The 18,245-nt window shown below is 37.4% G+C and overlaps 1 protein-coding gene across 1 annotated transcript in view; it reads right to left on the reverse strand.

The window, feature by feature from the left end:
• IRAG2 (inositol 1,4,5-triphosphate receptor associated 2) overlaps window positions 1-18,245 on the reverse strand; it is a 128,904-nt gene that overhangs the window by 90,329 nt on the left and 20,330 nt on the right. Inside the window, exons 3-5 of the mRNA XM_086713834.1 lie at window positions 3,256-3,436; window positions 336-415; window positions 167-245 (exon numbers count right to left, since the gene is read on the reverse strand). Of these exons, the coding sequence (XP_086569960.1) occupies window positions 167-245; window positions 336-415; window positions 3,256-3,436 (340 nt within the window). The remainder of the gene's footprint in view (window positions 1-166; window positions 246-335; window positions 416-3,255; window positions 3,437-18,245) is intronic.

The raw sequence follows: 18,245 nt of genomic DNA on the forward strand, positions 1-18,245 counted from the left end.
AATAGTTAAAAAGAGTCTACAAGAAGATTTGTTAGCTCTATCACACACACACACACACACACGTGGCTTTATCATAAGTAAAATATGTAGATCTATGAAATAAATGAGAAAAATAAGTCAGAAAAGTTGAGGCACTTGTGAAAGCATCACAAATAAGAATGCTTACAAGACTCCTTTAGACACATCTCCACCCAAAGCCTCGAAGCTCCATGACGTAGATTCTGTTTTATCTGTGGTCATCTTAACTGAAACACATACAAGAGTGTTTTATGAAAAATCCATTTCTCCAAACCACAAGAAAGAGGCAGAAAAAACCGGAAGAAACACATACATACTTGCTCTGCTTGATTTGATGCTGTCCTGTTCAAAACCAGAATCATCAATCCTGCCACTTGATCCAGTACTCATTCCTTCCCTGCAACCAAAACAAAACAAAGCAATGAGCTAGGATTCCCTGCCGGCCCAAACCTCAGCTAATTTTTCAGATATGCTCTGCACTTTTCTATTCAAGTATTTCTTTCTGAATTTAAAACTATCTTTTCACTTAGCAACTATTTGGAGCTCAACACTGTGCTGAGATAGAGTAATAGAAAAGAAACATTAGGCATTACCTCTGTCTCCCATAAACTTTTAATCTAACACAAAAAAGAAAATGAGCATGCAGAAGTAGGCAGGTGATGACGTGCGGCAGCTATGACTAGGGATGTGAGGTCTCAATGGGTTAGAAAGTCAATATAGTTTGGAGTAGTAAGTGGACACTTAACAGAGATGGGAATACTGTGGGATTAAACAGTTGGGAAGGAAAAGGCATAAACAACTAATACTTAGGACATATTTATGAGGCTATCATTTTTCTTTTCTCTTAGAAAACCAGGTAGAACCTAAACAAATTGTACTTTGAGCATTTACTCCTGAAAGCTGGGGAAAGCGCTCTATAGACTGCTGTCGAGTACCCAAACTCTAGTTCTAACCCTCAAAATAAACATATTAAAATTTCAACCATTTCCTTTTTAAGAGTCTCTATACTATGATTTAAGTTTTACTTAATCTAAACTTTAAGTTTTAGATTAAAACTTAATCTAAGTTTTACTTAATCTGAGTGCTATATCCTTAGAATACCTCTCTGGAACAGCCACAAAAGTCTCTATATTTGTACTTACATCTCATTGTGTTTCAATGTGAGATATCTATCAGAATCATACATGCACCATGTTACTATTTCTAGCTACACACTCATCGCCCTTTGAGTTTCTTTTCTTATATTTTGTGTTTATATCTTCCATATTTTTTTTCTTTACTTCTGTCCTAAAAATTAGGGTTTCTTTCTTTTGCCTTCACACCAAAATATTAACCATTTCATAATGGGTTAATATTTTTATTATAAAACTTAAATATTTTAGGAAAATGAGAAAATGCATGAGAACAAAAAGTTGAAACCATCATGGAAAGATAATCATTTTGGAATATATCTTTCCCAACATTTTTTATGCATATTTTTTCTTTTTCTTTCTGTTTTTTAAATGTTTATTTGAGAGACAGTGAGCAAGTGGGAAAGGGGCAGAGAGAGCCAAGCAGGCTCCGCGCTGTCTGTGCAGAGCTTGATGTGGGGCTCAAACCCACCAACCATGCAACCATGACCTGAGCTGAAATCAAGAGTCAGACCCTTAACCAACTAAACCACCCAGGCGTCCCTATGCATATTTTTTTCTTGATAAATACGGGTTTATACTACACATATGTATTTATGGTATATTATTGGAAATGAATGTATGTGAATATAATTCTTGTTAAGTATCTAATTATAATTTTGAGTGACTATTTAAAATTCTAGTGTATGGAATTATTTATTAGTCTGACCCTCTATTTAAAAGTTTTTAAGTTGCTTGTATTTATCACTATCATAAACACACCTATCGCAGTATATGGTTGGTTATTTTTCTTTAAGTTGTATGACTAGCCCAAACCCATCACATATTTTTAAGGGTTTGGTACATATTCTTAAATAGCTCTTGAAAAAACTGTACCAACTTGCACCACTACCAACAAGGTACTGGACAGTGCTTATTTCTCCACCTGCCTTGACAACATGGGATAGGGTTATTTTTTTTTTAACACTTTGGCACACTGATGAGGAAAACTGGTATGTTGTCTTTATTTGCATTTCTTTGATTACAAGTAAAACTAGATATTTTTATATATGTATCTTGCTTTCATGACTGACTCATTTTTGGCAAACAACATTTCAATCATCTTTTCCTAAGCTACATTAAAAAGTTTTGTCAGATATTGGGCTTGAACGGTTCTTTAAGCAAATTCCTACTGTATATGAGCTGATAGCTAGAGATTGGTGGCTGATTAAAAGCCACAGAAATCAAGCTTCCTATGAAAGAACGTAACCCTTCTCCAGGTTCCACTAGGGGCGCTGTTATCATGGGTGCTATTCATCCTTTTTGTTTTTCTTTTAAAACATTTTTTTTTTCAACGTATATTTATTTTTGGGACAGAGAGAGACAGAGCATGAACGGGGGAGGGGCAGAGAGAGAGGGAGACACAGAATCGGAAACAGGCTCCAGGCTCCGAGCCATCAGCCCAGAGCCCGACGCGGCGCTCAAACTCACAGACTGCGAGATCGTGACCCGGCTGAAGTCGGACGCTTAACCGACTGCGCCACCCAGGCGCCCCATCCTTTTTGTTTTTCAATCCCACTACTTTTTTTTCCCCCCTTTTCCCTTTAGCTTCCCTGTATCCTAGGCTTCCAAATTATATTCACTTCCTAATTATCCCCACTGACCTCTACAGGGCATTTATTCTGAGTTTAAATGCATTTGGAGATTTGCTGGTCATTATCAATAATTTGCTTGACTTCTATGTCAGCTCAATTCTTTGTGAGAACATAATAATATGTGCTGCCCTAATCATAGTAAATGAATGCTATTAGAATTAATATAATTCATATAATACATTCTCAAAGTGTGCTCATCATCCCCATGTGCACACTCATCAGCATCATTATCACTTGAAAACATGTTACAAATACAAATTATCAGGCTTCTCCCCAGACTTGCTGAATCACCGTTAGGGGGCAATAATCAGGTATAATAAACAGTTTAGATGATTCCAGTGCATGCTAAAGGGTGAGGGGCACCGGATTATAGTATTTCCATCAACACACACGAAAAAAAAACAGATTAGCATTAATTGTAATCAGTTGTTAAAACAGAACCTGAATACACATCCTGCTCGGACTATGATTACCATTTGTTTCTACAGCAAGCCATCCATTCTTTCATGATGGTGTGAAAAGTTTCCAGATCCACATGCAGGTCTCTCTTTTCAGGATCAAGCATGTTCCATAACTCCTCAAGTCTACCATCTTCAGAATTTTGACGAGTTGTCTGTCTCAGGTAGTCTATTATATTGGCAATTCCAACTGAGCCTTAGGAAGAAAGGCAAATCAGTTTTGAAAGATGTGTTAACATTATGTTTTAAAAGTGAAAAGTGAATTACTCTATTCCCTCAGGACCCTGGGGTCCTGGAAACTTGCCATAGAACCTTCCCAGTCCTGCTGAGTTGGCATGGCAGAGTGGGAAGAGCACCAGCCTCGGGCTGAAGTCTAATGGGCTTAGTGTCAAATCTTCACTCTGAAGTGTACCAGGTGTGTAGATGTGGGAACATTACTTAATCTCTTTGAGTTTCAGTTTCCTTACCTGTGAGATGAAGATGATAAAACCTACCATACACAGTTGTTACGAGGTTTAAATATGTATGATATATATAATCAATAATAACTTTTAAGAGTAATCAAAAAGCCACCTTATTTTTGTCTCCCATTCTTTCCTTAAAAAGTTTTCAGTGAATAGCAACAGCATTTTTCACAGAACTAGAATAACCCTAAAACACGTATGGAACCACAAGAGACCCCAAATACCCAAAGCAATCTTGAAGAAGAAGAACAAAGCTAAAGGTATCACAATCCCAGGTTTAAAGTTATAGTACAAAGCTAGAGTAATCAAAACAGTATGGTACTGGTACAAAAATAGGTATATAGGTCAATAGAACAGACTAGTGAGCCTAGAAATAAACCCATCCTTATATGGTCAATTAATCTATGACACAGGAGCAAGAATATGTAATGAAGAAAAGATAGTCTCTTCAATAAATGCCTCTGGAAAAACTGGACAGACATGCAGAAAAATGAAACTGGACCACTTTCTTATACCACACATAAAAATAAACTCGAAATGGATTAAGGACCAACTTTGTGAGGTATAAACCCATAAAACTTCTAGGATATTTGGGGAAGATGGCAGAATAGCAGGATACTAAGCTCACCTTATCCCGTGGATACACCTAGATAACACCCACTCAGTGTAAATAATCCAGAAAATAACCCAAAGACTGACACAACAGACTCCTCACAGCTAAGTGTAGAAAAGAGCCTACATCAAAAAAGGCAGGAAGGGCAGAGATACAGTTGGGAACCAAACTGATCTGTGAGACTGTCTGCAGGAAGGAGGTACACCACAGGCACAGAGAAGGGAAAGGAGCACGTCCCACACCAGGCATCCCAGGCATGGGGGAAAATGAATCCCCATAACATTTGGCTTTGAAAAACAGAGGGGCTTAACTTAGCAAGTTCTTACACTCAGTGGGGCTTAACACCTGCAATCTTAAAAAGCAGCAGGTTTGGCTTTGGGAGAGCAGGAGGGCAATAGGAAATAGAGTCTCTGCCCTTAAGAGACAGGATAACAAACAATCCCACTGAGTTATAACATAAAAGCAGCAATTTGAAAAAAAAACCTGAGGTATACAGGAAGGAGATTTATTTACTAATTTCAGAACATGTGCAGAAGGAACAGGGACCATTGGGAGACTTCTGTAAGTAAAAAGGTGCTGGCAAGTACCATCCTTCCCCTATCCCCAGCCTAGACACACAGACACCTGCAGGTACCTACACAGTGTGAACACTTTCCACCTAGCTTGTTAAAAGTGACTCTGCCCCCACATTCTCCTGTGGACCTGCTCAAGCCAACACACACTTAGAAGTCCATCCAAAGCAGTGCCACATATCTGGCTGTGTTCCAGCACTCCAAACTGACACCTGCCCTGGGTAGAGAAGAGGATAACCACATATACCAGTTTGACTGTGACCTCAAAAGTGGGCAGGGGGCAGAAATATGGTGTGACTTCAGGCCCCACTCACCAAAGAAAGCTTCCCAGGGGACAACACAGGAAGAGAGCCCTGCAGTTCCCTGTGATCACAGCTCTTGGGAAATGCTTAGTATGACCCAACTGAAGCCAAAGGCAGTCCCAAGGTGGCCCATTAGCAACACAGGGGCCAAATCTTGCCCAAACAGGCAAGGAGAGCCATTGCAGATGACTGAACTGAAGGCAAGTATGTCTCAGCCACAACAGGAGGGCACAAAACACACATGAGACTCCCTTGAAGTGTCAGGTTTTGGTGAAAAGGGGACATTACACTGCATGGCTCTATAGAACCTCCTCCTCATGAGGCCACCTCTTTTAAGAGCAAGAGCTATAGTTGACTTTCCTAACACATGGATACAAAGTTAGACAAAATGAGGAGACAGAGGAATATGTCCCAAATGAAAGACCAGGACAAAAATCACAGCTAGAGAGCTAAACAAAAAAGGAGGTAAATAATATGCCTATTGGAGAATTTAAAGTAATGGTAATAAAGATAGTAACTGGACTTGAGAAAACAGTGGAGGATCTTGTTGAGACTGTCAACAAAGAGAAAACAAAAAGAACCAATCAGAGATGAATAACTCAATAACTGAAATGTAAAATACATTATAGGGAATAGATTAGAGGAAACAGAAGAATGGATCAGTGACCTGGAGGACAAAGTAGTGGAAAGCGATCTAGCTGAACAAAAGAGAGAGAAAAGAATAATAAAGAGAATAGATTAAGGGACTTCAATGATACCATTAAGCATAATAATGTTCACATTACAAGGATCCCAGAAGGAGACAAGAGTAAAAAGGGGCAGAAAATTTATTTAAAGAAATAATAGCTAAACACTTTCCAACTCTGGGGAAGGAAACAAATCTAGACCCAAGAGGCACAGAGAGAGCCCAACAAAATCAACCCAAGGCAAAAAGTAGTGATGAAAATAATTTTCAAGGCAGCAAGAGAAAGAAAGCAGTTACATACAAGTGAAACCCCATAAAGCTATTAGCTGATATTTGAGCAGAAACTTGACAGACCAGAAGGGAGTGAAATGATACATATTCAAAGTGCTGAAAGAAAAAAAACAAAAACAAAAAAACCTGCGACCAAGAATACTTTATTCAGCCAAAGTATCATTCAGAATAGGAGAGATGGAGTTTCCCAAACAAAACTTGAAGTAATTCATGACCAGCCTTACAAGAAACATTAAAGAGGATTCTATGAGTGGAAAGGTTATCGATAAGCAACAGACAAGAGTAAGAAAAGTAGGTTGCACAAAAGGACTAAAATTAAGTATATCAGTAAAAATCCATCAAGGACTTCACAAAATAAAGTATGAAACCATGTACCTAAAATGTGGGTGGCAGAGGGATAAAAATGTAGTGCTTTAAGATTGGGTCCAAACATAAATGACCATCAACTTAATATAGAATGCTATATGCATAAGATGTTATATGTAAGTCTAAAGGTAATCACAAATCAAAAACCTGTGACAGATATGCCAAAAATAAAGAGAAAGGGATCCAAATCACTAAAGAAAGCCATGAATCCATGAACAAAGAGAACAAGAGAAGAAAGGAACAAAGAAGTACTACAAAAGCAACCATAAAATAACAAAATGGCAATAAGTACACACTTATGTATGTAAATAGACTAAATGCTCTAATCAAAAAACCAGGGTGACAGAATGGATAAACATGTAAGAACCATGGATCTGTTACCTGCAAGAGACTCATTTTAAACCTAAAGACACACACAGGTTGAAAGTGAAGGAATGGAAAAACATTTGACATGCAAATGGAAGTGAAAAGAAAGCTAGGGTAACAATACTTATACCAGACAAAATAGACTTCAAACTGAATACTACAACAAGAGACAAAAAAGAATACTACCTAATGATACAGGGAACAATCCAATAAGAAAATGCAACAATTTTAAATATTCATGCACCCAACACGAAAGCACCCAAATACATAAAGCACCTATTAACAGACATAAAAGAATAGTAATACAATAATAGTAAGGGAGATTAACACCCCACTTAACTAATGGATAGATCATCCAGACAGGAAAACAACAATAAAGCAGGGGCTTTGAATGACACTTTGGACTAGATAGATCTAACAGATATATTCATTCAGGACATTCCATCCTAAAACAGGAGAATACATATTCTTCTCAAGTACACATGGAACATTTTCTAGACTAGATCACATGTAAGGCCACAGAACAAGTCCCAACAAATTCAAAGAGACTGAGGACATATCATGCATCTTTTCAGACCACAGTACTATGAAACTGGAAATCAAGCACAAGAAAAAATCTGAAAACACAAATTAAAGAGGTTAAATAACATGCTACCAAACAAGGAGTGGGCCAGCCAAGAAATCAAAGAGGAAATAAAAAAAATACATGGAGACAAATGGAAATGGAACCACAATAGCCAAAAATCTTTGGTATGCAGCAAAAGCTTTTCTAAGAGGGAAGATTATAGCAAGACAGGCTTACCTCAAGGAACAAGAAAAACTCAAACAACCTAGTGATACACCTAAAAGACTTAGAAAGAGAGAGGAAAAAAACAAACAAACAAAACCCCAAACCAGTAGAAAAAGGAAATAATATAGAGGAGAAATAAACAAAATAGAAAGTAAAAAAAAAGCAAAAAAACAAAAAGAACAGATCAACGAAACCAAAACCTGTTTTTCAAAAGGTCAACAAAATTGATAAATCTTTAACCAAGCTCATAGAAAGAACAAAAGGAAAGAAAGAAAAGAAAGAAAAGCAAAGAAGGAAGACAGGAAAGAAAAAAATAACTAACGCAAGAGAAATACAAAGGAGTAAAATTATAAAAGAATATTATGAAAAATTATATGCCAACAAATTGGACAACCTAGAAGAAATGGATAAATTCCTAGAAGCATATAACCTCCCAAACTGGAATCAGAAAGAAATAGAAAATTTGAACAGACCAGTTATCAGCATTGCAAATAAATCTGTAATAATACTAAACAAACAAACACCAAAAAACAAACAAAAAAGAAAACAATTCCCAAACAAAAATCCAGATCAGATGGCCCCACAGGTGAAGCCTACCAAACATTTAAAGAAGAGTTAATACCTATTCTTCTAAAATTATTCCAAAAAAAAAGAAAGAAAGAAAGAAAAAAGAAAAGAAGGAGGAGGAGGAGGAGAAGGAGGATGGAAGGAAATCTTTCAAATTCATTCTATGTGGCCAGAATTATCCTGATACCAAACAACAGATAAAGACACCAAAAAAAAAAAAAAAAAAAAAAAAAAAAACCTACAGGCCAATATCTCTAATGAACATAGATGAAACAATTCTCAACAAAATATTAGCAAACCAACACAACAATGCATTTAAAAAATCCTTCTTCACTTATTTCACTTAGCATAACACTCTCCAGTTCCATCCACATTGCTACAAAAGGCCATATTTCATTCTTTCTCATTGCCACGTAGTATTTCATTGTGTATATAAACCATACAGAGAAAGACAGATACCATATGTTTTCACTCTTATGTGGATCCTGAGAAACTTAACAGAAGACCATGGGGGAGGGGAAGGAAAAAAAATTTAGAGAGGGAAGGAGCCAAACCATAAGAGACTCTTAAAAACGGAGAACAATCTGAGGGTTGATGGGGGGGTGGGAGGGAGGACAGGGTGGGTGATGGGTATTGAGGAGGGCACCTGTTGGGATGAGCACTGGATGTTGTATGGAAACCAATTTGACAATAAATTTCATATTAAAATAAATAAATAAATAAATAAATAAATAAATAAATAAATAAATAATCCTTCTTCATGATCAAGTGGGATTCACTCCTGAGATGCAAGGGTGGTTTAATATTTACAAAATCAATGTGATAATCACATCAACAAGAAAAAGGATAAAAATCGTATGTTCAATAGATGCAGAAAAAGTATTTGGCAAAGTATGAAACCTATTCATGATAAAAAGAATACCTTCAACAAAGTAGATATAGAGGAACCATACCTCAATAAAAAAAGGCCATTTATGAAAAACAGCTGACATCACACTTACTGGGGGAAAAACAGATTTTCCCCTCAGATCAGGAACAACACAAGGATGTCCACTCTCACCACTTTTATTCAACATTGTGCTGTAAGTCCCAGCGAAAAGCCATCAGATGAGAAAAAGAAATAAAAGGCATCCAAATTGGAAAGGAAGAAATTAAACATTCACTATTTGCAGATGAAATGAGACTATGTGTAGAAAACCCAAAGACTCCACAAAAAAACTACCAGAACTGACAAATGAATTCAATGAATTTGCAAGATATAAAATCAACATATAGAAATCTGTTGCATTTCTATACACTATAATAAAGTAGCAGGAAAGGAAATTAAGAAAACAATCCTATTCACAATCATATCAATACCTAGGAATAAACTTAACCAAGCATATAAAGACCTGTACTCTGAAAACTATAAAACACTGATGAAAGAAATTTAAGATGGCACAAACAAATGGAAACATATTCCATGCTCATGGATTGGGAGAACAAATACTGTTAAAGTATCCATACTACCCAAAACAATCTACAGATTTAATGCAATCCTTATCAAAATACCAACATCATTTTTCATGGAACTAAAAGAAATAATCCTAAAATTTGTATGAAGCCACAAAAAAAAAAACCAAATTTCCAAAGTAATATTGAAAAATAACAAAACTGGAGGTATCACAATCCCAGATTTCAAGATATACCACAAAACTGTAGTAATCAAAACAGTATTGTACCAGCACAAAAACAGACAAATAAATCAATGGACCAGAATGGAGAGCCGAGAAATAAACCCACACTTGTATGGTCAATTAATCTTTGACAAAGGAGGCAAGAATATGCAAAAGAAAAATGACCTCTCTTCAACAAAGAGTTTTAGGAAAAACTGGTGTTGGGCAGCTACTGAGAAAAGAATGAAACCAGACCATTTTCTTATACTAAACACAAACACAAACTCAAAATGGATTAAAGACCTAAACATGAGACCTGAAACCATAAAAATTCTAGAAGAGAACACAGGCAGTAATTTCTCTCACACAGGCTGTAGCAAATTTTTCTAGGTATTTCTCCTGAGGCATGGGAAACAAAAGCCAAAATAAACTTAGGGACTAGATCAAAATAAACAGCTTCTGCCCAGTGAAGGGAAAAAAATCAATAAAACTAAAAAGCAACCTATAGAATAGGGGAAGATATTTGCAAATGACATATCTGATAAAGGGTTAGTATCCAAAATATATAAAGAATTTATACAACACCAAAAAAAATAATAATAATAATAATTAAAAAATAGGCAAAAGACATGCACAGACATTTCTCCAGAGAAGACATCCAGAGGGCCAAGAGACACATGAAAAAAATGCTTATTTCACTCATCATTAGGGAAATGCAAATGAAAACCACAATGAGATACCACTTCATACTTGTCAGAATGGCTAAAATCAACACCACAAGAAACAACAAGTGTTGGCAAGGATGTGGAGAAAAAGGAATCTTTGTGCACTGTTGGTGAGAGTGAAAACTAGTGTAGCCACTATGGAAAACAGTACAGAGTTTCCTCAAACATTAGAATTACCATGTGATCCAGTAATTCCATAAATTATGGAATTCCATAAATTCTACAACTGGACATTTACTCAAAGAGTACAAAAACATTAATTTGAAAAGATATATACATCCCTATGCTTATTGCAGCATTATTTACAATAGTCAAGATACAGAAACAGCTATATATATAGTGGAATATGTATCTGTGTGTGTGTATGTGTGTGTGTGGTGAAATATTACCCAGACATCAAAAAGGATGTGATCTTGCCATTTGTGACAACACAGATGAACCTAGAAGGTATTTTGCCAAATGAAATAAGGCAAACAGAGACAAATACCATACGATTTCACTTATATATAAAATCTAAAACAACAAAACAATGAATAAATGAACAAAACGCAGAAAGAGACTCATAAATACGGAGAAAATACTAATGGTTGCCTGAGGGGAAGGGGTGAAGGGGATGGCAAAAACAGGTGAAGAGGAGTGGAAGATGCAGGCTTCCAGTTATAGAATAAGTCATGGGGATAAAATGTACAGTATAGGGAATATAGTCAATAGTATTGTAACAGTGTTGTATGGTGACAGAAGGTAGCTATACTTGCAGTGAGCACAGCATGACATATAGACTTGTTAAAGTCTACATACAACATAGTGAAGTCCACTATGTTGTACACCTGAAGCTAATGTAATTTTGTACATCAACTATGCTTCCCAAAAAAAAAAAAAAAATCAAAGGTTAACTACTGCATAGATATTTTTCTCAGGGTACAAAAAAATGTGTTCATTAGTTATATATGAAAATAGGGAAGAAAACAAAGGCATTCAGTGAAGGGAGTTTCCCCTCTACCCTAGATGAAATTTCAGTCTCAAGTAAGTAGTTTGAATCTTTTTTGGATGAGTTAGTATGGCAGTCATTCTTAGATACAGTCAATCCTACTAGAACATTTAGAAATTAAGTTAGTAATTGACACACCAATCATATTTAAGCATAAGACATCTCTTTCAGCTTATAACTGAAGCCTGCCTAGAGCTATGTGCTCTGGGGACAAGCTGGATGCAAGAGTGAGGATTCTTCCCTCAAGGAGGTTAAGTATAGGCTGTAAGAAAAAAAGACATCTAGTGATTAGGAGAATGGGTAGTTGTAAAGGAGAATGAATAACTTTAAAGAGAGTACAGCTTGTCCCCAAATTAAGATGGTTTGATTTCTTACTTTACAATGGTTGCAAAGCAACACACATTCAGTAGAAACTGTACTTCAAATTTTGATCTTTTCCATGGTTAGTGATATGCAACACGATGCTCTTTCTTGATGCTGGACAGGGACAGTGAGCCACCACTGCCAGTCAGCCATGCGATCACAGAGGTAAACAATGAGTACACTTACAACCATTTTCTTTTTCACTTTAAGTGTTCATATACATTACATGATACATTGAATACTTTATTATAAAATAGTCTTTGTACTGGATGACTTTGTCCAACTGTAGGCTAATGTAAGTCTTCTGAGCACGTAAATTAGGCTAGACTAAGCTTTGACATTTTGTAGGTTAAGTATTAAGTGCATTTTCAGTTTAGGGTATTTTCAATTTACAATGGGTTTATCAGGGTGTAACCCCATCGTAAGTTGAGGAGGATCTGTATTAACAGCAAATGTCATTTGGTAGTGTTAGGAAGTTTTGAGAAGGGAAAACATGAATACATTTAGAGAGATGATTTTTACTCCCTTTTTTTTGCAGAATTGAAAAGAGCTGTAAAGCTAACAATATCTTTATCTTATTTTCTCCACTAAAACTCTAAGCCCTTCATCACATACCTTAAACTTAAAAGGCCTCCTGTCTTGGTTTTTTGTTTTTTGTTTTTTATGTGTCAACTTGACTGGGCCATGGGATGTCCAAGTATTTGGTCAAGTGTTATTCTGGATGTTCTATGAGGGTATTTTTTGGTGAGATGAACATTTAAATTAGACTAACTAATGCAGATTGTCCTTCCTAATGAGGGTGAGCCTAAATAGAACAAAAAGATGGGCCCTCCTCTGAGTAAGCAACAGTTCTTCCTGACTGACTGCCTTTGTTTGAACTGGGACATCTGTTTTCTTCTTACCTTCAGACTCAAGTCCAACCATCAGCTCTTTGGTCTTGAGACTGCCTTTGGATAGGAACTAAACCATCAGCTCTCCCAGTTCTCTTTGGGGAGGTTTTGGACTCACTGGGCTCATACTGGAACTTAACCATCAGCTCCTTAGGTCTCTAGCTGGCTGACATACCAGGTGGATCTTGGTATTTACTTGCCTCCATAATTGTCAGCCAATCCCTTATAATAAATCTCTGTAATACACATACACACACACACACACACACACACACACACACTTTGTCTCTCTCTCTCTCTCTCTCTCTCTCTCTATTGCTTTCATTTCTCTGAAGAACTCTGATTAATATCTCTCTTCAGTGGAGTTTCCTTATTTTCTTCAGGGAAATAGTTCCTTAAATCCTGCCCAAGCAGAGAAGCTTTCTGGGAATAAATAGGCATCATTCATCTTAACAATATAATTAAAGGATGCATGAAAATGTTTTCCCACAAGAATATTCATTATGATGCTGTTTATAACAGAAAAATATAACATCCAATTGAGATAAACTGGTTAAGTAAAATATGATATATCCCCCCAAAAAGTATAGTATATGAAGAAAATTTGTGGACACAGATGAGCACTCAAAATTATATGAGAAAAAGCTGATTCTAAAAAAAAGTCTGGAAACATTCCCATACATTCTTAGGGAATATACTGGTATGTAGCTTAAGAAAAAAAGAATGACCCAAAAATCTTAAACCATTTTTAGCAGTCATATTGCAGTAGTGAGGCACACAGAATCTAGGGCGTCCCTTATGATCCCTGCCCCCTGATGTTTACACCCTTGTGCAGTTCCCTCCCCTTGAGTGTGGGCATGCTTCTAACCAGTAGAACATTGCAAAGGTGATGGGGCATACGTGTATGTAGTTATATAATTAAGGTACATAAGATTACAGCTCTTGACCTGCTAGAGTCACCCCCCTGCTGGCTTTGAAGGAGCAAAATTATTTGAAGGAGCTGTGTTATGGCCTTTCTGTGCTGAGAGGCCCAGCTGGCAGGAAACAGGGACACCTCTAGCTGACAGCAGCAAGAATCTGAGGCCCTCAATCCTATAACCACAAAGAACTCAATTCTGCCACCAAAAGCAGGCCATTCCCCTGTTGAACCACAGATAAGACAGCTGCCCCAGACAACACTTTCATTGCAGCCTGTGAGTTCCTTAGCAGAAGACCCAGCTAAGCTGCACATGGAGTTCTGCTCCACAGAAGGTGTGGCTTGTTGCAAGCCACCAAATTTGTGGTAATTCAGCAACAGGAAAAACACAAGTAGTTTGGGTATTATTATTCTAAAATTGTCATGTGTGTATTGTAGAATAAAGCAAATGAGCATTTATATTGGTTTCGTTGAAGACTAGGATTTTCTATGGGTGACAAAGGAAATACAGGTATGGAAGAGATAAGTAAAACCCCTATACTGCTAAATTTGCATTGGAAGGAGGTTGATGAACTCAAAATGTATTTTATCTTCCAAATATTTAAGTACTTCCTAGATCTGACTACTGAAAAGGCCCATAAATAACAACAATCCTTTGCCTCCAGATTATAGTCTCTATTATTTCCATGAAAAAGAGCCATGGATAACTTGAAGAAATAAATGATTTGAAAGTGGGGCAGGAAGTGTACAAGACAAGCCTGGAGACTTTTTTTTTATTATTATTTTTTAACATTTATTTATTTTTGAGACAGAGAGAGAGAGAGCAACAGGGGAGGGTCAGAGGAAGAGGGAGACATAGAATCTGAAACAGGCTCCAGGCTCTGAGCTGTCAGCACAGAGCCCAATGCGGGGCTCGAACCCACAGACCGCGAGATCATGACCTGAGTGGAAGTCGAACGCTTAACCGACTGAGCCATCCAGGCGCCCCATCCTGGAGACTTTTATAATAACAAGAAAAATAAGGAAGCTATTAAAAACAGTGAGGACATATAAAAAGTATTAGTACCTGGGACATCTGGCTATACCAGGAAGTAATGAAACACTCAAAGAAAGATGTACCAAACAGACATAGGAGCCAGCTTAAAGAATATCCTGATGGCCAACTCTGGGACAATTTGAGCTTCAAAATAAATGATAGCAACAGATCATAAACCACTGAATATAAGAATCTGCAAATTCATAGTGATATTAACTTATTAATTGGTAAGAAGGTAAGGGCACCTGGATGGCTCAGTCGGTTAAATGTGTAACTTCAGCTCAGGTCATGATCTCATGGTTCGTGGGTTTGAGTCCCACATAGGGCTTTGTCCTGACAGGGTGGAGGCAGCTGCAGATTCTCTGTCTCCCTTTCTCTGGGCCCTTCCCCTGCTCGTGTGCTCATGCTTTCTCTTTCAAAAATAAAACATAAAAAAAAAAAAAATTAGGAAGAAGGTAAAATCCTTATGGTAGATTGACAAGTAATAAATATAGAAAAAATGGAGATTAAAAAAATTTCTATTTGGCCACATTTATAGTAGTAATTGAATTAGGCAAGAAATATCAATGGATGCTATGTTTCTAATCACAAATTCCAACATGTAGCTTTTTTCTCCATATACATCCAAGCAATTCTTGGGTACTAGCTGGGTGCCCTATAATTCAACTTAATTCTGACACTTTTTATCTGGTGATGGTGTCAGATCCCATAAAACCCATCCCTACAACCTTCAGATGCCAATCTCAAGTCAGGATGTCACCTGTACTTCTCACTGACCTGCTATGGACTGAATGTTACCATGACCACCTCCTTGGGTTTGATCATTGCTAGAGTGGCTCACAAAACTCAGAGAAACATTGCACTTACTAGATCCCCAGTTAATCACAATAGTGTATAACTCAGGAACAGCCAGATGGAAGAGATGCATGAGACAAGGTATGGGGAAAGGTCACCGAGCTTCCAGCCTCACCCTGACACATCGCTCTCTCCAAATATCCACATGTTCACCAACCTGGATGCTCTCCAAACCTGCTTTTAGGTCTCCTTTTAGGCTTTATAATACAGGCAGGATTGATTAAATCATTGGCCATTGATCATTGAACTCAATATCCAGCCCCTCTCCCATCTGGAGGTCAGGAAGGAGTGGCTTAAATTTCCGACATTCTCATCATGTAGTTGTCTCCTCTAGCAACCAGTCCCCATCCTTATGTGGGGCCCAAAAGTCACCTCGTTAACATAACCAAAGACACCTTTATTGCTCTCATCATTTAGGAAATTCCTACAGTTTTAGGAGCTCAGTGCCAGAAATGGGACAAAAACCAAATATGTATTTTTTATTATAAAGCACAATATCATAGGTACTAAAACTAGTGAATGAAAGTCTGATGAGGAATAGGAGATGTACATAGATTCAAAGTATCTTCGCATAAATTATTTATTAATTACAAAGGAACAATAGTAACTTTGCAATGGGGAAATTTGGCAGACACTACACCAATCAAGTGATCAAGATTTTAAATCCTGATATGTAGTATTAAGAACACAACATCACTGCTGTTGTAGGTCTGTGAAAATATAGAACTTGAATAATCAAGAGAAAATATCATTCTACGAAGTAACTGGCCTATATTCCTCAAAAAATTCAAGGTCATAAAAGACAAGGAATTGAGAAACTCTCCAGATGTAAGGAAACTAATGAGCTTTGACAACTAAATATGTGAACTGAACTGGATCCTGGACCAGGAAACCAAAAAGCTATAAAGTATATGTTTGGGACAACTGAGAATATTTGAACATAGAACTTTGAATTAAATCATAGTATTGTAATAATGTTAAACATCCTGATTTTGATCATTATTCTGTAGTCATGCAAGCAAATGTCTTTATTTATTGGAAATACATTCTGATGTTCTTAGGGGTAAGAAGGCACAGTAACTGCAATCTACCCTTAAGTGATCAGAAACACAATCAAGCTTTTATCTCGCTTCTCCTTTGGAAGGAAGACCTAGGACAGCCAAATTGTTGATGAAGCAGGGAGGTTTGTTTTTGGGTTTTTTTTTAATCAATTATTACAGCTGATAAATTAGGAAGGAATGATAGAATATCACCATTTGCAACACCTAACGAGAGAATAGATGTAGGCTTTATTAAAAAGAAAACCACAGACCCCAAATGGTCTCACCTAGGCCAAGTCCCCAGACCAGAGCTCAGTACCTAATCTAATTGCAGTTTCAATCTCCCCAGAAATGTAGTCTTCTTAACTGGTCAAGGAGGAATTTTCTGATGGGCACCAACGAGTCCACCACATAGGCCCTCTCCATCCCCTGAAGGAAGGAGAGGTATAATCTGCAACATCCCCTTCAATCCCTCCCAGTTCCTGCACTCTTCCCCCTACGGGAAATTCACCTTGTTTGGAATAATTCTTTTCTTCTGCTAATAATATTCTTGCCCCACTCTCCTTATAAAAACCTTCTATATTGTACATCTGTGAATCCCTTGCTACTTGGTGGATGGAATGCTGCCTGATTCATAAATCATTTAATAAAGTCAATTAGATCTTCAAATTTACTCAGTTGATTTTGTTTTTTAACAGATTTTGTGGCAGCAAGGAGATCCAAAGCAAACTTCCAGTAGCATTTGGGGACAGTGAGAAACACAGGCATGGTACGCACAAACCATCTGAGTTCACTGTCTTTCTTGTCATTTCCAGGGGTTGTGGGTAACTTCCTTAGTGCTGAGTTCTGCTTTATGTTGTGTTTAAGCTCCCAATCTAATTGGCTTTCCTTCACAGGGCAGGTCAGCTTGTGCTGGCAGAGAGTTATGCCCCAAGTCCAATTGAGCTGGCATATTTGTCTGAAGCCCAGTTGACCTAGCATATTTGCCCAGAGCCCAGTGGAGCTGGTGGTTCTGCCCAGAGCCCAAGTGATCTGGCAGAACGGTCTGCCTGGAGCTAAACTCTTAGCCTTTCAGACCACAATTTCCATGGTGGAAAACTTGACCGAGTTCCACAGGAATTATTGCTGGTGTACATGTGTCTTCTTGTGGCCAGGACCCAGTATCATTTCTTAGTTACTACTGATACGTTAAGGTGCACAATGTTTATTTGCTTTGTTTTGTGTAGATAAAGGAGCAGGAATCTCAGAAGCCAAAAAGATGCAAAACTTGGTAGGCATAGGTTGAGCATTCAAAGGCTGTTAGAGCAGTAGCCACCTCAAAAAGATTCCCATGACAGAATACATTGGTCACAGAATGAGTTAGATAGACGCTAGGTCACTTGCCAAACTGCAAGGAAACTTCTGTACAACAAGGTATACTATAAAACACACATAAACCCCAACCCTGTGGCACATCCTTTTTAGGTATTAGTTTGGCCCTGAGAAAGCCACAGTCTTAGCTAATGGGATTTTTAAATTCTG

Source organism: Puma concolor, chromosome B4, assembly GCF_028749965.1.
Source record: "Puma concolor isolate L17-30 chromosome B4, mPumCon1.1.hap2, whole genome shotgun sequence".
Classification (NCBI taxonomy): Eukaryota; Metazoa; Chordata; class Mammalia; order Carnivora; family Felidae; genus Puma; species Puma concolor.